General features: G+C 55.5%; 1 protein-coding gene across 4 annotated transcripts; it reads left to right on the forward strand.

The window, feature by feature from the left end:
* The first annotated feature begins 12121 nt into the window (after positions 1-12121).
* Lif (LIF interleukin 6 family cytokine) lies at positions 12122-18194 on the forward strand. Of its 4 annotated transcripts, XM_060365567.1 has the most exons (4): positions 12123-12324; positions 12718-12961; positions 14006-14184; positions 14770-18194. In XM_060365567.1, exons 2-4 carry the CDS (start codon positions 12949-12951, stop codon positions 15178-15180), a joined length of 603 nt encoding a protein of 200 aa, XP_060221550.1. In that variant the 5' UTR covers positions 12123-12324; positions 12718-12948; the 3' UTR covers positions 15181-18194. The 4 variants fall into 4 exon arrangements, with proteins under 4 accessions (XP_021508110.1, XP_060221550.1, XP_060221549.1 ...); XM_021652435.2 differs by lacking the exon at positions 12718-12961 and having other exon boundaries at positions 12122-12324; XM_060365566.1 differs by lacking the exon at positions 12123-12324 and having other exon boundaries at positions 12651-12961.
* The last annotated feature ends 350 nt before the right edge of the window (positions 18195-18544 follow it).

The following is an 18544-nucleotide window of genomic DNA, read 5'->3' on the forward strand; positions in this document are numbered from 1 at the left end:
CCTGTTGCTGGCAGCAATTCCCAGAGTGCTTCTGTAGAGTCTGCACTTCAGGAAGGCAGAAGGACACCAGCCTGTTTGAAGCTGGGGTTTCTGCTTTGGTTTGTTTTTAGGGTGATAGTCACAGACCTAGTCATTGACATCTATCACACACGCCTGGAGAGACGGCTCAGCCGTTGAGAGCGGTTGCTGCTCTTGCAAAGGACCCATGTTTGGATCCTGGTACTAAAATGGTGGCTCAAAACTGCCTGTAACTGCAGTTCTGGGGGATCTGTCACTCTTTTATGGCCTCTGTGGGAACCAGGCACCATGTTCACACAAATAAACAAATATTTCACGGTTCCCTAGGATAAGAGGCCTGATGGTTGGAGAAGGGGTCCTAGCAGACATGGTTTACATTCCAAGGAGCCCACAATCTGGGTGCTCATCCTGGGCACAGCGGAGCCCACATGAGACCTGGGGCTTCCTTGGGTCTCTGTGGGCCTTACTGTCCCAACTGTCTTTCTTTGTTGTGCTAAGAATAGAGCCATAGGCCTTGAGCATGTAGGCAATGGCCCTACCACAGAGCTGTGTCTCAGGGTTACTGTGTTTTTGTTTTGTTTGCTCCATATGGGTCTCAATATGGAGTCTAGGCTGGCCTTGAACTTCCCATCCTCCTAGGTGACAGGGGTATATCATCACAACGGCTTTCTCAGGTTCATTTAAATTACAAACAAACAAACAAAAAAAAAAAAACTACCTCTGTGTTTACCAGAATAGTTCATGTGTTGACTTCAGAGACTGGTGTGGCATGTCTTCCTTCCTTAACGCTTCTCCATTCTTCAACCTTTTTTTTTTTCTTTTTCTCTTTTTAGGATTTATTTGTGGGGAGTGGGTGGTAGCACAACCTTTAATCCCAGCATTTAAGAGGCGAAAAGCAGGCAGATCTCTATGAGTTTGAGGCCAGCCTGATCTAGTTCCAGGACAGCCAGTACCACCCAATAAAACCCTGGATCAAAAAAATTTTATTTTTACTTTAAAAATTTTGTGTAGGCGTGCATGTGCTGGTGAGCACAGGTGCCTGCGGAGGCCAGAGGAGACAGACCCCCTGGAGATGGAGTTACAGGCAAGGGCGAGCTGCCTGACGCCTGTCCTAGGGAGATGAACTTGGATTATCAGCCAAAGCGCGCCTACTCTTTAGCCACCTAGCCATCTCTCCAGTCCCCCCAGCTTGTTAACTTTTTCTTTAGATTTCTGTATTTTATTTTATGTGTAGTGTGTTTTCTCCGTGTATGTGTCTGTGCGCCCGAGGCCCTCAAAGGCGGGAAGAGGGTGTTGTATCCCCTGGGACTGGGGTGCTGGGCCTGAACTTGGATCCTCTCCAGGAGCAGCAAATGCTCCTCACGGCTGAGCCACTGAGCCATCTGTCAGGCCCCGTCCACCTTGTTTTTCTGAGATGCAGTCTCTCACTGAATCTGACACTCACCATTTTGCCTAGGCTGCTCGGCCAGCTTGTATCAAAGATCTATCTGTCTCTGCTTCCCGGGGCGGGGTCACAGACACCTGCTGCCCTGCGAAAGTTCAAACAGGCGCTCTTTACCCACAGAGCCGTCTGCTAACCACTGTCCCACTTTTCATTTTGTTTGGTTTGGCTTTTGTTTTTGTTTTTGTTTCCGAGACAGGGTTTCTCTGTGTAGCCCTGGCTGTCCTGGACTCACTACCAGGCTCTCCTCAAACTCACAGAGATCCGTCTGCCTCTGTCTCCCTGAGTGCTGGGATTAAAGGCGTGTGCCACCACACCGGCTCCCAGTTTTATTTTTTTTTAAATAGTTATACGTGTTTATACGTGTTTGGGCGTTTTCCCTGGTAGTGTGTGCCTGATGCCTAGAGGTTAAAAGAGAGTGCGGACCCCTAGGCCATCTCTCCAGTCCTGTTCCTCATCCGAGAGATATCCTGATTATTTTCTCTTCAGTGAGAGATGAAGTCTTAGAGGTGAAATGAATAGGACCTCGGCCCTTACCTTATTTGGCCTTCACAGGCCAGCCTCAGTTTCCCTGTTGAAGTCTACTTCCCTATTGAAGCCCAAGGGATTTCCTGGGAAAACTTTTCCTGAGAAACAGTTTTCCTGTTGAAGCCCATAGGATTTCCCGGGAAAAGTATAGGGCTAGCGTTGCCCTAGGCAGGTCTGTAAGCTTTATGTAAACAGTCCTTCCATCTCTTCCCCCTTCCTTCCTTCCTTCCTTCCTTCCTTCCTTCCTTCCTTCCTTCCTTCCCTCCTGCTTTCTTTCCTTTCCTTCATCCTTTACTCCCCTCCTCTCTCTTTCCTTTATTCTCTCTCCTTCCCTCCTTCCCTCTCTCCTTATATACTTCCTTCCTTCCCTCCCTCCTTCCATTCCCCCTTCCTTCCCTCCCTCCTTCCTTCCCTCATCCATTCCTCCCTTCTTCCCTTAATCGCTTCCTGACTTTTTTTCTTTTCTGTGTAGATTATTTTAATTCTCTATATAATTTGTTTTTCTTAGTCCTGTCCCCATTTTCTGAGGTCCACGCCAGGCCTGTCCAGGCAGTCCACAGAACCCCTTGTGGCACCCGAAAAGGGTCACAGTCCACAGTGGATCAAGAGGCCCTCAACTCAGGCAGCAAAGTCCCTTTCTTCCTGGAGTGTCCCCATGGGCTGGGCTTGCCCAGGGAGGGCCGAAGGTCCCACAGCAGGTGGGGCCCTGAAGCCTGAGGCTGAAAGCAGATCAGGTAGCTTCCCAGGTCCTGAGCTGGGGGCTGGGACAGTGGCAGCTCTAGGCCTGTGGCTCTCAGGACAGAGACAGACGATGGCAGCTGTGCACACAGCCCATGGCAGCTCTGAGTCAAAACACCTAAGGTCGACCCCAGCTGGTCATGAGAAGAGCTGCCCAGTCATTGCCTTATGCCCGCTTGGGTCACCCAGACAGGCTAGGCGCGGCCTAGTCAGCTGTGACTCAGGCCACAGTGGCCTTGCCACGCAGCCCGGGGGCATCAAGTACAGGGACGCCCCCTCCCCACACCCAACACCACTTCTCCTTCCAACGAGCCAACAACACCTTCCCCACCGGTGTCAGGCTCTGTCCGTGGTGTGGGGTGTGGGCTCTCCACCTCTGGTCCTCACCTTGGGGGGTGGGGTGGAAGTGGGGGGAGCCTCAGACTACCAGCCCTGGACGGAAGTCAGGTGGGGGGCAGGGTGAGCAGCCAACGCCAGAAGAAGCCTCAGCAGGAGAGGGAAGCAGAGGGACCCAACTACCATGGTATCGCCCTGAAGACTGGACATCTGTGCAGACTGCGGAGGGCCGCTACCCAGCAGAGACCACGGTAGGCTTCCCTTGAGGGGGCAGGACAAAGGGGGCACTGCTGCTCCCCACACGTCTCCCCAGGAGGGTGGATGGCACGTCAGTTGCTTCCCTGTGCGTCTGGGCACACAGCTCTCCAGGACTTGGTCTTCCTGTACTGTAAAACACGGTTGTAAGGCTCTCTTGGAGGATGTCCAGGAGAGACCAGCTGTGAAAGTGCCCTATGGGTTAAAGTTCATGGGATGGGTAAAGGGCAGTGGAAAGCGCCCATGGATTCAAATCTTGCATTGTTCGATCGTGGTAGGGTCAGCTTGATTCCAAAGGCATCCTGAACTGATTCCTGGGTTCTCAAAGGGGCATTCGGGTTTCTTTCTACTTTCAAAGCAGTGGAGTTCTGAGCCTGCCGAGGCCTCATTTACCCTCCAATATGTGGAGCATTGGAGGGCCAGTCCCTGTCCATCCAGAACGGGCCAAAGGAGGCCACAGGGGCTATCAAGGGTGCTCTGGGGAGCTTGATCAGCCAAGGTCATCACCCCTCTGTCTTTGACCTTGGGCCGGAGTGTGGCTGGTCTGTGAACCTGGACATTCTAGTTCCAGGATAGTGACAAAGTGAGAGGAAAAAAAACCAAAAACCTTGCACTGGGGGCTTGGCGCCCAAAATTAAAAGAGGCGCTCTTCTCTAACTTGTGGCCAGTGTTCCTCCAAACCTGGTAGGGGGCTGCCAAGAGGATGGGGAATTGTTCCTAGGACCCTGTCTTTCCCATGCCATGCGGGCACAGGGTGGGGTGCCCTGTGGGGAGCCTATGACCACAGCCGGCACAGCCAGCTGTCCCTGGGTTGAATTTGGTTCTTGCTGCTTGCTGTGTGAATTTGGGCAGTTCGTGGGTCACCGTGGCTCTCCTGCAAAATGGACAGCCTGATCCCCACCTAGAAGAACTGCCAAGGCAAGGTGGGAGCAAGTAGCAGGACCAGGAAAGGTCCGCGGCCCCCTCCCTTAGTGCCGGCTCAGCAAGGTTGCGCTACATTGTCCGGTGAGTGTGGTTCTGGCGCCCCCTTGTGGCCAGTCTTTTGGGCTTCACCCTGCAGATGTTAGGGCAAGCCTCTCCGGGAGCCCCTCAGAGGAACCTTCTTCTCCTGTGTTGGCGGATGGCCTGTGCCCACCCCCATCCAGAGCCCCAGGCACCCACTCACTTCCTCCAATCCACCGATCCAGCCCCACCCGCCTGCTGACATTGGCTGAGCCGGCCTGCACTTGCTGCATTTGCTGACCTTGGTCAGCGGGAGGCGCTGCTGCCCAGGGCTTGGAGCTGCGAAGGGTTTTCCTGGGCAAAGAATCCTAAGCTCAATTTTCCAGGCTGCTGGGGGAGGAGGGGCCTCCAACCCCCCAGATCAGTGACTGGATCTCAAGAAGCAAGTCCTTTCTCCCAATCAAACCTGTTTTGAAGCCCTAGGGTCCCATCCCCTTGAGAACCTGGGACAGGCACGGAGGATGGCCCACTGTGTGCTGTGTGGCTTTGGGAGAGTGGCATCTCCTCTCTGGACCTCCCTTTGAAGTTGTACCAGATAAAGATGTTAGTAATGAGGGCGTATCTTGTGGCTTTGCCAACCTATGACTGACAACACTTACTAAGTTTGTACACGTTGTAAACTGAGGTTTGAGTGGCGATGCCACAGGTGGCTAAGTGACAGAGCTGGCACTGGATCTGAGGCCTGACCGATTCCAGGGCCCAGAGCCCCTCTCCTCCAGCCAACAAGAGTCACACCCCACGTGGAAAGATAGGCAAGGACTCTGTGTGGCTGGGTGGGCTGCTGAGCTGAGAGAGGAAGCCATCTTTTCTCTAGAGGGTCCTGAGCTGTCAGCCTGCACGTCAGAGTCCAACCAGGGGAGAGGTGCCACAGCTGAGGGGTTCACAGAACCCACTGTGATACAAGGAATGGCACAGGTCCCACCTGGAAGGGTGGGGACGGAAGCAGGGCCCAGGGGTGCGGTCAACTGGGCAGGAGATCAGAGCGGATTGTGTCATGGAGCCCTGTGGCTGATAAGCTCTGGCCACCTGGCCTCGACAGAAGGAGGTTCTCCTCCCTTGGCTTGACTGGCCCCAGAGCCCCTCACAGACCTTGGCATCCGCCCCGAGTACCTCCTGGCTTTCTCAACTACCCTCAGGCTTCCTGGGCCTATTTCGCAGAGGACTGGCTGGGCTGGGGATGCAGAGCTTTGCACACTTTGTGACCTTGGACCTCAACTCCCCCAGCCTCAGCTTCCAAGTGCTGCAGGAGAAATGCCTCCTACAGCAGGTGGGCGTCAGGGCTGGAGGCCTTAGGGTATCTTCTAGGCATTCTGCCATGCAGTGGAAGGGGTCCCTGGGATTGGTGGACATGCCAGCCTTGTGCCCCGGGAGACTACTCAAGATTTGCAGAGGCCCAAGGGTAGGGGACTGGCGTGACAGGGCAGCCAGTCCTAGCTGTGTCTTGCTGTCTCTGGCAGTTCCACCTGCTTCTGTCCCCACACAGTCACAGGGTAGTCTCTCTCCCAGAACCTGGACAGTTTACCCTGATGAGTCTTCCTCCTGCTGGGGATGGAACTCTTCCTCCCACCTTCACTTGGAATGGGACCCTTCATTCTCCTCATGTTCTTCTCATGTTGTCTTCTTCCTAACATCCTCAGAAAAAATAAAAATAAAAACTTTTTTTTTTTTCAAGCCTCCCCACCACTGAGGGTTGAGACAGGGCTCAGGCCACCTCCCAGCATCACTTCTTGGTCCTGTTAGGTGGCCCTAGAGAGTTTGACTGGAAGAAGGGACAGAGATGAGGCCAGGCCTACCACTGTGGCCAGCTTCCAGCTTCCTGTGTGTCTGTCCACTGTGGCTTCCTGTTCTGCTTGTTGCCTCCAAGTTCAGGAAACCAATGAGTGGTAAGCACCCCCCCACACACGTGATTATTTAATAGCAGCCGTGCTGTGGCCTCTCTCTCTCTCTCTCCTTCTCTCTCTCAGAAAACCCAGAGGGAAAAGGAAGCTGTCAGCTCGGCTCTGACATCAGCGTTGTCCCTGTGCCAGAAGTCAGGGTGGTCAGGATGGGAGGGGTAGGGCGGGGTGAGGGAACCAGCTGCTGGTGGCCCCCATGACACGAGGCTGCCCCATGGTTCCCAGAGGCAGGGGCAGGACAGTGAAAGGGAGAGACACGGGGGTACATGAATACACATGCACGGGTCATGCCTGTCTACCCACCAGGCCTGCTATCCCAAACAGGCTCACACACACACACACACACACACACACACACACACATACCAGAGGACTTGCAAAGTCCCGTTCTGTCAAGTCACCAAGTCACACACACACACACACACACACACACACACACAGGACACAGGCAAACAGTATAATCAGATGCACACACGTGCACAAGAGGGCCGACACAGATGAACACAGACTCCACACTGACACTCCCTGCACTCACTGCAAGCACATAGCTCACTGACGCTCACACAGACTCCACCAAGCTTGAGTCATGGGGAATCTGCGGGGCGCCCTCTTCTGGGTTCAGCCGGGCCTCCGGGCCTAGGCCACCCTGAAGGAACCACTTCCTCCTCCCATGGCTTGCATGAAAGGCTTCTGATGCCTGTGGGAAAGGCTTGGTAGTTAGCTGTGACTGTCCCTAGCCTCACCCAGGTAAGACAGGGAACCTGGAGGGGCTGAGGCCGATGTCTTTCAGAGAAGGATGTGCTTCTGGAGAAGCCAGCCTCTGCAAGGGACATGGTCACTGCTCAGCCTGAGGCCACTGCTCCACCCCCACACTGTGCCCTGGCCTGGCCATACCTGGGCCCATTCCTGAGCTGGCCTCAGTGGCAGGCTCAATAGAAGCCAGGGACCCTGTGCTTCCCACTGCTGAGTGACCTTGGGCAAGTCACACAGCCCTTCTGGGCCAGGCCTGCGTTTCTGATTCCCACGGTAAGAAGCATATGGACACACACAGAGAGCTGGGAAGCATGCTTCACAGAGCATGCTCGCCCTCGTCCTGGCGATGTCCAGGGACTCTGTCATCCCATTTCTCTTTGGGAGCGCCGCTGGCACCTTGTATCACACCTGTCACCTAGGAGGCGGTAGAGGTCAGCGTGAAAGCTCTGGTGTCCACCTCTGCCTGAGATAGTCCTGGACATTCCTGGGGAAGAAGGTGTAAGTGCCTGCTCAACACGAACACCAAATGCTAGACCAGGGGCAGCAGCCTAGTCTACAGACAGAGGGCTGGAGGGCAGCATCAGGGTGGGACTGGCCACCCACCACGCCACACCCTGGCCTCTGGCCCTGCGGATGGTCAGCTCTGTGGGCTGCTATTTCCTTTGCAATTTCTATCAGAAATGAACAAGGGGGGGGATGCAGTCACTCTGATTCACCTCCAAGGGCTTGATTCCTGACGCAGAAGGAGCCAGGAAATGTCGAGGTGATGCTGGGATGGCTGGCCATTGGCCAGATGGCTTCTGGCTCTTCTGAGGCTCTGAGAGGATGTCACTGGTGCCTGACAGGATGAGGATGAGAAGGGACAGAGTCCATGGCAGCACTGGACCTCTTCAGGACTGTGAGACGGGAGCCACCCACTGCCAGGGACCGTGCCCACCCCAAGGACCCAAAGACCTCGAAGGTGGCTCAGCCTCATTTCTCAGGGCAGCCCCCCATCCCCTGGACAACAGAAGCGCCTCTGACTTTTCTGACATAGTATCAACTGCCATATCCGTGCCAGCCACATTCCTGAGTTCCTTTTATGTCCTTCGAGCACCTGTTGCCAGCTCGGGTGTTCAGAAGCACCCCCCAACCCCAGCTTCCTCCCCCAGCTCATCTGATAACTGTGCTCACCTTCCAGGTGAGATCACCAAAGCCCAGCCGAGGCTGTTTTTTGAAGAACTGAGATTCTCCAGGGGAGTGGAAGGAGGCTGGGAGAATGGAGCTGGCCGGGCTGCAGGGACAGCTCAGCATGTGGGTCACTGGTCTTGGGGAATTCCCCTTGCCCAGAGAGCTGCTTACTTACCTGCTGAGTAACCACTGCCCACACAGGATGCCTGGCTGACAAGCCACCTCCCCAAACCCTGCAGGCAGCCCCTGCTCTGCGGTCCTCCCTCCTGAGTCTGAGAGCCCCGGGGCCCAGGAAAGAGACAAGCGGGCAGGCAAGGGGCTGGCCCCCACCCCCGCGTCCTGCCCCCAGGGGCTCTGCAGGGGGGCAGCTGGTGATTCAAATTCCTCTGAGCTGAGCACCTCAGATGGGGTCTGGGGGTGAATCAGCTCCTGGGGGTGGTAAGGTCCAGCCAGCAACTGTCCATAGCTCAAGCCTTGACTGGGATGGCGTGTGTGTGTGTGTGTGTGTGTGTGTGTGTGTGTGTGTGTGTGTAGGTGTGACAGGTGTGTATGTAAGGTTATGACAGGTTGTGGAAGTCTAAGTGACAAATTGTGTGTGTGAGACACAGGGAAGGCACATTACCGTACCAGTCCTCTCTAGCCTGTCTGATCTCTCTGAGGTACCGATGAAGCTGGAGACTGTGGGGTGAGGAATAGCCCCTCTCCTGTCTATCATTGCCCTTGGCTCCGGAGTGTGCTGTTTCTTCATCTCAAACAGGACAAAGATTTCTGTTTCACAGAGGAGTCTTTAGGGTCCATGCTGACACACAAGAGGCTTGCTGGGTGCCAGGCACCCTGCTGGACCCCAGGCCGTCCCTGTGTGTGCCCACTGTGTGTGCGCGTGTGTGTGTGCCATCATTCTTACAAATGAAGAAATTAACGATGAGAGGTGTCTACTTCCCAAAAGTCACACAGCCTGTACCTCCCTGAGCCAAATCTCTGCTTCCAAATGAGGTCAAAGTCCAAACATGCCTCAAACCACCAGAGTTCCTACCTTTGCCCAGACTGCTTTCAAGGCGTAAAATGCTTAAGTAAATAGCATCTGCTCCAAGGGCTCCCTCCTGACCAGTGCTGTCTGGGGAGACCCTTCGGAGGGTGCCAAGGCCAAATGAACAGGTCAGGGTTCGGGGTGGGGGGCGGGAGGAGCCCTTCCTGCCAGAAGTCCTTATTTCCTCCTCGAGGGGTCACTGTGGTTTGCCAGCCGGAGGGGAGGGCTCCCATGTCAACCCTTTGTGCACCTTTCTGCACAGGCCTTTACACACCCCTTAACTTCCATGTGTGAAAAACAAGCAGCTGTGATATCCTAGGAGAGAGCTGTGTATGTTGAGTGAAAGCCGAGGGAAAAATCGGGGTGGACTGGCCCTATCTACCGAAGTGAATGGAAGAGAGAACACCAAGGGCTTCTGGGAAGGGCACAGATTAACTTAGGCCTCCAGGCCTGGCTCCAAGCTAGTCACTTCCTGGAGAGAAGACACAGTCACCTGCAGACTGCACCTGGGCTTGGCATGGCAGCCCCCTATCCCTCCTGAGGGATTCCCTGTGTGGAAACTGGCTGTCTCCCTCATCCTGAAGCCTGTCAAACCCCCAGCAGGCCCAGTGTGCAGGATCTGGACAGGCTGCAGATGAAATCACAGCTGGAAGGGGCTGGGCCGGGGCTGCCACTCCAGGGTGGGGCCCAGGGTCACAACCCTGGGAACAGGCAGCCAAGAAGGGAGGATGCCTTGTGTGAGGGAGAAGAGGGGAAATGCACGAAGCAGCTAGAGAGGGAGGGACAGATGCAAACTCCAGCTGAAGCCAGCCACGTTGCAGGCAGCTAGAAGACAGAGGCTCAGTTCTGCTTGGAGACCCTTCCTGGCACCTCCCCAGAGGCCTGTCACAGGTGGCGCTCAGACATGGACTGGAGCAGGAGGCAGGGCCTGGGGTACCGAGGGGCCCAGAGCACTGGGGGAACGTGGACTAAGTCAGGTATTGTGAGAGGGGAAACTGAGGCACAAAAGAGCATCAGGTGGGGGACGGAGATAAGAAAAAGTCCTAGTGTCAGAGCCTTCTAGAACCCGTTCCCACTTCCTGTTTCCTGTAGGGTGAAGCTGAGATTAAATGGCTGTGGGTAGGGGATGGGGGTGGCTATAGGACTAATGTGGGGTCTAGTGATCCAGAGGGCAGTGCAAGGCCTGGAAGTCCACTGGGAGGATGTAGAGGAGAGGGAGGCACAGGAGTGGAGCAGTTAGGGCACCGAAGCCCTCAGTGAGGGGGCTTAGCATTGGGGACAGGAGATGGACAGAGAGGAGCATGATGGGTTTCTGGGATGATGGACTTGGGGCCCATGTAAAGGAAGCCAGGCTGAGTCAGACAGCAGATGTCTGTTTGGAAGACAAGATGGTGGGACTAGAGGTGATTTAGAGTCCAAGCTCTAAGCAGTTCCGGTGGTTTGACATCTGAGTGTGTGAATGCCAACCATAAGCTCCACATGGAGCCACCAATGAAGAGACAGGGTGTGCTGGGTGCCGGAAGAGAGGGTGCCAGCCTGCTCTCTAACATCTCCTGCTGGGAAATACCAGCTGGGAGTGGCCGTTTTTATCACTCCTCTATGCAAGGCTCTGCCAAGAGACCACAGGATCAAGACTCTGGATGGGGCGGGGGTGGGGTGGGGCGGGGTGGGGGTGGGGTGAGGACAGCAACAGGCACAAGGCATCCTGGAAGGATGGAAAACATCTGAGCAGGTCCTGGATGTGGCTATAGGCAGGAACTGGGGGCGTGGGGATGAGCAAATGGCCTGACCTCCGTGGCCAGGCAACCCTTTAGAAAGCTGACGGTCCCGCTTGGATATGGAGTTAGGTCCGATGGAAAGGTTGGGCTAGGGTAGCCAGGTCAATTACATCTCCAGATCTGGAAGGACCCGGTGGCTCTGGGGACAGCATGGCCCTAGGTAGGTGTGTCTAGCCAGTGCTCTCTCGCCTTGTGCTTCTCTGTACCGCCTCCTATTTAGTGAGGAGACCCTGGTCTCCTTTCACCCGCTCCTCTTTCCCACTATCCCCCAGACAGCCTCTGATCTACCAGCAAGGACCCACACCAGATGTTGGGACCCTACTTTAGACTATAGAAGCACCTGTTGGGAATGCTTCCTACTCACCTTCCTCCCCTGAGGCCAAGCACCGAGGGACTTTCAAAGAGTGTCTGGGAGGCCATTCTCATTTCCCCAGGCATTCTTCAGTACCCCAGGAAGCTGGGGTCTCATTTTGCCCAGCCTTTCTGGATCTCTGCTTTAGGGGATCCCTGCAGAACAGCATGGCACCTTCCTGAAGTGCCTGCCCAAAGAGACACAACCTCACATCTCCCCAAGCCTCACAGGTACCAGTCAATAAAGGGGGCGCGCACGCTGATGGCTGTAAGGGGGCCTGACCCCTGGCACACGGGCAGCATGCCAGTCTCTCTTTGTAGTCTCTTTTTGCCCACTGGCAATGGGCAGGCTGGGGAAAGGCCACCCTTAAAGTGGCTCCCATCGTCCACGGTCTGCCCCACTTTATGACTGTCTAAAGTCCAAAAGGGCCCCAGCCCCCTTCCTGGCAACTGATTCTCAGTGGAACCCCAGCCTGACTCCTCCGGCTGCTCCGCAAAGCCCCCCTACCAGGGGCCACAGAGGCAGCCTCCAGTCCGTTGCCACCCTCCCGAAACCCAGATGAACCTGGGACATCTGAAGGGTACAAGTGTGGGGACCCCGTCTGAACCCCCCTGAGACCCCCTCCCCACCCGTCCCATCTGCAAACAACGCCCTCAGCAAACCACTCAGGAAAACCACAGGACGGTTTTTTTTCTTCTTTTTGTTGTTGTTGTTGAAGACTTCATTATAATTTTATCAATCAAATTCTTAGAAGAAGGAAAGAGTCTGCCCTGCCCACCCTCCCCCACCCGTCCCCCCTCCCCTTTCACTCTTACTTTCTTCCATTCATAATTTCCTATGATGCACCTCAAACACTTCCTGGACTGGGGATCCCGGCTAAATATAGCTGTTTCTCTGTCTTACAACACAGGCTCCAGTATATAAATCAGGCAAATTCCCCATTTGAGCATGAACTTCTGAAAACGGCCTGCATCTAAGGTCTCCTCCAAGGCCCTCTGGAGTCCGGCCCATAATGAAGGTCTTGGCCGCAGGTAAATCCATGCGTCCGGCGCTGACTGGGAGCCCCCCGCTGCGGACGCGCCGGCAGCCTGGGGCGCTGGGCGAGCACCCGCGGGACGCCCGCCCGCCGCACCACTCGGACGCTTGGGGCGCCCGCGCAGTCCGGGCCCGCCCGAGGCGCTGGGTGGCGGCCGGGAGCGAGCGCCGCACATGGTCCGGGCACCGCGCGCCCAGCTCACCGGGGCCAGCAGGTTGGCGGCAAGGGACCCGGCCGGCGGCGCAGCCTCGCTCCGCCGCCTCCTCTGCTCGCCCCGCCACTCTCCCCCGCTGCCCTCGCTTCTCCGCTGTCGCCCGGATTCACCCTCCCTCTTTTTCTTTTTCTTTCTTTCTTTCCGCTTTCTCTTTTCCGACTGCGTCCCGGGCAGCTCCCTGGGAGGGACGCAGGCGGCGGAGCAGCTTGCAAACTCCGGCCAGGACCGGCGCAGGTGCCGCTTCCGTCTGCTAGTCTCTGGAAGGCTGTGATTGGCGCGAGGTGAGATGCGGGGATGAGTGCCCCCGCAGCCATCCCGGGATCTTAACACTGTCTGGGGATGCTGGGGCCAACAGGGGACCCCAGGGGAATGCACTGAAGGTTCTACGGTCTTTTTCGTCCCGGCATGGGGAGTTCAGGTGGGAGGTCTCCAGCCTCACTTTAGGAGTTGATTTCAGCCCCTGTCACCTTCTGGTGTTTTCTGCCGGTGGTTGGAAAGGTTGGGCTGGGGTGAGGGGGCCTGTGGAGCCGAAAGTGAAGGAGAGCCAGGCGCCCCGGGGGAGGGGCGATCCTGGACAGGCCCGGACAGCTCCCGGCTTCTCCTGACACCTTTCGCTTTCCTCTTGCGTGTCCGCCTGCGACCTTTTCCCTCATCTCTTTCCTGGTTGCACCATTTCCTCTAATTCCAAAGTGTGTGGAGTTTGTGTGTGTGTGTGTGTGTGTGTGTGTGTGTGTGTGTGTGTGTGTGTGTGTGTGTGGTGGTGGTGGTGGTGGCGTTGGGGGGAGCTGTAGGAAGTGGGGTTGAAAGATGGTTTGGATGGAGAGTGGGGACCTGCAGGGCAAACAGGTGAAAAGTTCTCCGCAAGGGACTAGCCTCATTGAGGGAAGTTTAGAGGCAACTGGGAGCCAGAGTCAAGTGGCAGGTTTGAGAAGAGAGGGTCAGCAGAGACCTCAGCCCCCAGCCTGGTCCACAAGGGGTCCAGCTTGGAGTCCTAGGCTGCAATGGGCCAATAACACCACAGAAGCTAAGAATCTGGCCCATCCTGGGAGGGGAAAGACAGGCTTCCTTTCCCTTCCCCTAGGCTGGACCTGATAGCATCCATCTAGGGTACCAGGAGGGACAGAGCTAGATGGCTGAGTGGCACCCTGGGCCCAGCTTCCAGATGATGCAAATGCCTCCTGTCCTGATACCTTTCTTCTCCACTCAAGGCAATGGCACAGATGGGGAAACCAAGGCCAGGGAAAGCAAGAGAAAGCAGAGAGAACTGGGGAGAGAGACCTAGAGACAGAGTAGCAAGGAACCGCAGCAGAGCAGTGAAACTACAGGCAGATGGAGAGTGAGGACAGATAGGCTGCCCACCCCATACCCCCGCTCCCCTCCTCCTCTCCAATCCCCGTGCAATGTGCCCTGAGCCTCACCCGGGCTTCCTGCCTTTCCATTTATCACTCTTGTCTCTTCCCAGGGGTTGTGCCCTTACTGCTGGTTCTGCACTGGAAACACGGGGCTGGGAGCCCCCTTCCCATCACCCCCGTTAATGCCACCTGTGCCACACGCCACCCATGTCATGGCAACCTCATGCACCAGATTAAGAATCAACTGGCTCAGCTCAATGGCAGTGCCAATGCCCTCTTCATCTCCTATGTAAGTTTCTCTCCTGGGGTGCCGAGGAAGCGGGGGCGGGGGGAAGCTTCTTGGTCTGGAGGGGGCCCTTAGGAGTTGAAAGAGCATGGTGGGGAGGGGCCTGGTTCAGGCAAGCCCATGCACCCCATGCTTCCTCCCCACACCCTAGCCTGTGCTCTTCCGAGGTCTCCAGTGAGTGAGGAGAGGGAAAGCTGGGGCGAGAGGTGGGGACTGTCCTTTTAGTCTTGCTCCCGGCTCAGGGGACCACAGGAGAAGATTCACAGTGAGTGGACAGGGAGATATCACTGAAAACAGTGGGGTGCCCAGGAAGAGGCTGAGGTGAAAGTGCAAGTGTGTGGGGTGTTCTAGCTGAGGTGACACCTGGGAAAGGCCACATTTCCTCTCTACCCATTTATGTCACGGTGACCTTGGTGAGTGAGTTCACCCGGCTGATAACTGCTGACTCATGATTCCAGTTGCCTACAGGGCAATAAGTCGAGTCCCATGTTACAGGTGGGGAAACTGAGGTGAAAGAGCTTGTCCTAAGGGGCGGTGGTGACTGGACTCTCACCCTGACTCCTGTGTCACCTCTCTTCTGTTCTTCAGTACACAGCTCAAGGGGAGCCATTTCCCAACAACCTGGACAAGCTGTGTGGGCCTAACATGACAGATTTCCCGCCTTTCCACGCCAACGGGACGGAGAAGAGCAAGTTGGTGGAGCTGTATCGGATGGTCGCGTACCTGGGTGCCTCCCTGGGCAACGTCACCCGGGATCAGAAGGTCCTCAACCCCAACGCCCTGAGCCTCCACGGCAAACTCAACGCCACTATCGACGTCATGCGCGGCCTCCTCAACAATGTGCTCTGTCGCCTGTGCAACAAGTACCACGTCGGCCACGTGGACGTGACGTACGCCCCCGACACCTCCAGCAAAGAGATCTTCCAAAAGAAAAAGGCGGGCTGCCAGCTCCTAGGGACGTACAAGCAAGTCATTAGCGTGGTGGCCCAGGCCTTCTAGACTGGAGGTCTTGAGAATGCCACGGACTGAGGGATCTCAGTAACGGGATCCAGAGGTGGGGAGGGGGCGTCTCAAAATGTGCCGGGATTCAGGGCATTGTTAAATGCTCACAGGGGGCCTGCTGGCAGACCCCGGGGATCCCCAGCCACTCGCTGCACTCTGGGTTGGGCCATGATGGAGTCTGGCAGGGCCTCCATACAGCTCAGCGCCAGCTAGAAACAGCAAGGAGAGTGTTGGACTGAGGAGGTGCTGTGGGGATGAGATTTCTGTCCCACTAACTCACTCAGCCCTTGCTCACTACTGTGTGAACAAGCGGCACGAGTTGTCTACAGCAGACAGCGAAAGGTCTGGTGGGTCTCCTGGCCCCCATAGAGCGACCACCATCTTGCTGTCCCTTAGAGAGACTTTGGAAGGCTTGGTTGAGATGTGGGCAGGCCAGGGGGACTGGGATCTAGAAGGACTCCTTGTCTTTTTGAAGTTTTGTGGGTGGAAGAAAGAGAGGCCATCCTGGGATGGAATGTATCTTCTCTTGGGTTTGATTAGAGAGTTCAGGCTTAGGGATTGTCAGGTGGAAGATTCTAGAAGGTCACTGGTATTCAGGCTCTTAGGGAAGCATAGAGGTCAACTCCAGGTCTGGAAAGGAAGAGCCCAGACAGGGACAAAAATCTGTCAAAGCCTCTTGGGTTCATTCTCTTTTTTGCAGTTTTCCCCACAGACTGCCAGGTGGACCTAGAGGTGGGGTGTGTGCAGATGGGAAGAGGCAGGTTGCAAAGGCAGGTGAGGTGGTTCAGCAGGTTCCCAGAATCCTCCCAAGGAAGGTTCTATAACTGTTCAGGAGCCAGGGAGCGAGCAAGGCAGCCATTGCTGGGGCAATGAAGATTTCATCTGCTTCTCAACCCCTGAGAACAGGTGGTCCTGAGCAGACAGACAGGTCGCCTAGAGTAGAAGGTCATATCTGAGGCCCTGGAGGTCACACAAAGGTACTTGAGGGGGACCAGAGGGCTGTCTTGGGTCCCTAGAGCATGGAGAAGCAGAACTTGATGTCAGGGTCTCAAGGAAGCTAGAGACCCAGAGTGCTGTGGCTGAGCCACTGCTGCTGTCTATTTATTACTATGTTCTATTTATGTTAACTTATTGGTGCTTTAAGTGGCAAAGTTAATTCCCCAAACTAGTATGAGGCTCCTTACGTGGGAGCCAGGGCTAAGTCTCACCTCGTGGGGCCTGGTCTCAGAGTTGACGATGTTACTGGTACAGCTAATGGGTGAAGCCAAGAGAAGGGTCAAGAGCAGAGAGCTGGCCGGCTCCCCTGGGTATCAGGGTCTCCCAGAAGCCGCTGGGCCAGTTTGCGGAGTGGATTTTTTTTTCCTCCTCTTTCTGGTCTCCAAGGGGGTGGGAGGAGCAGTTTGTTGTTGTTTTGTCCCACTGTGCTCTCTGGCGCCCCCTGGACTCCAGCTATGCACCGTTCATATTGAATGGCTCTGGAACTCTGGGCTGAGCTGATTCTTTCTTCCTCAAAGAGCAGCTGAGCACTGAGACATCCTGACCCGGCACCCAGCATAGAAGCTCCTAGGGTGGCCTGAACACCCACAGAGGGTGAGTGCAGGAAGTTGGGGCAGTGCAGGCCCTGAAGTGGGTCTGAACGACTGCCCAGTGCCCCAGAGAGGGGGAGAGCAAGGCCGGAGACGCCTGGGACGCAGACCAGGAAGCTGTGGTCCTTGCTTCATCGCTGCCTTCCCACTCCCGCCCATGTCTGGGCTCCCAGGCAGGGAATCCGATCTGATCTCTCCTTTGTGCGGCCGCCAGGCAAGCAGGGGAACGCCCTCGATCTGGGAGCAGGGTAGGGAGGAAGGGAGCCAAGCTGGGCCGTGGCTGACTACAGCACTAGCTGCTTCTCAGCTTGGAAGCGGGGCGGTCCTTAGCAGTTCAGCTGCGGTATTCTGCTTCGTACGCTTTTGCACCTTTCTCTGTCATTCTCTAAGCACTTTACCTGGACGGTAGGTGAGCGGGCCCTGAGAGGAAAGGCCTGGAAGCATGGATGCAGCAAGGAGACTAGCATGCAACACCATTCTCCTGCCGCTGTGTCAGGCTCAGCCCGGGACTGGCTGTCCTTCCATAAGCTGAGAAGCGAGAGAGGCAACTTGTCTAAAAGCCAAGATGATCCCACAGCCTGGGGCCTGCTGAGTCTTGCCATTCACATCCCGATGGACATGGACTCCCCGGGCTCCGCCCAACCTGGCAGCTTTGAAGGCTCAGGGACCAATGGACTCTTTCTCTGTGCACAGCCCCTAGCTCCACAAGGCAACCACCTGCCTACGTCTGACTCCAACAGTTCAGAGCCGAGTTGCACAGCTTCCTAGAATCATGGAGCCTTTGGGCCAAAAACCTAGGGGCAGGCAACTGTGCACCTTGACATCTTGCACCTGCTAGGGTTGACTCCCACCAAGCATGATGGGTAGTGTGCCTGGGCCAGAGGAGGAGGGATGGGGCATTTTTGCGGTTTATCAAGAGAGAAGCATAGGGGTCTTTATTTATTATTTAAAACTTCAAACCTGGAAGCACTGAACGTTTACTGGTTTCTCCTCCCTGTCCCCGTCTCCTTCTGTGTCCTTGATCCTGACTCAAGCAACCCGGCCCTGCTTTGCTGGCTCTCTGGAGCAGACAAGGCGTGTGGCCCAGCACCCCAGAATCTGGCATGGTAGTGGCTTCAGAAGTGCAATGGTATGGCTGTCTGCATTCGAATGGTTCCCCAGTCCTGGCCCAGGCTCTCCTCTGCACTGCTGGTTCATCCCATGGGGCCTCTGATCTTAACCCCCTTTCCTTTGCATTGGAAGGGGCTTGGCCTTGGGTGACAAATTCCTCTTTGATGAATGTACCCTGTGGGAATGTTTCATACTGACAGATTATTTTTATTTATTCAATGTTATATTTAATATATTTATTTTTTATACTGAAGGAGTACCTTTTTTAAAAAGAAAAATAACTGAAATAATAAAGAACCCACTCTTGTTCTTCAAGTCTTCTGGAGTGTCTTGGTATGGGACGGGCTTGTGGGGGTAGCCTGTTGGGGCTTGGCTGGACAAAGGACAGAAGGCTGGGAAGACAAGGCCTTCTCCATTGGGATGGGATGCTGGCATTAGCAGGGGTAGGAAGGTGGGATTTGGGCCTAGGAATAACAAGGTGAGTGGTGTCTAGAATATGAGATGCCACAGCAGAGGGGACAGATTACTTCCATAGGTGCTAGTGTGTCGTTTCACTAAACGCTCACAACAGCCCAGCTCCCATATAGCTGAAGAGGAAACGGAAGCCCAGAGAGATGGAACTACAGAGTGATCTGAAATGTTGAAGTTGTTCTTCCCAGGGCGAG

This window comes from Meriones unguiculatus, chromosome 12 (assembly GCF_030254825.1).
Source record: "Meriones unguiculatus strain TT.TT164.6M chromosome 12, Bangor_MerUng_6.1, whole genome shotgun sequence".
Classification (NCBI taxonomy): domain Eukaryota; kingdom Metazoa; phylum Chordata; class Mammalia; order Rodentia; family Muridae; genus Meriones; species Meriones unguiculatus.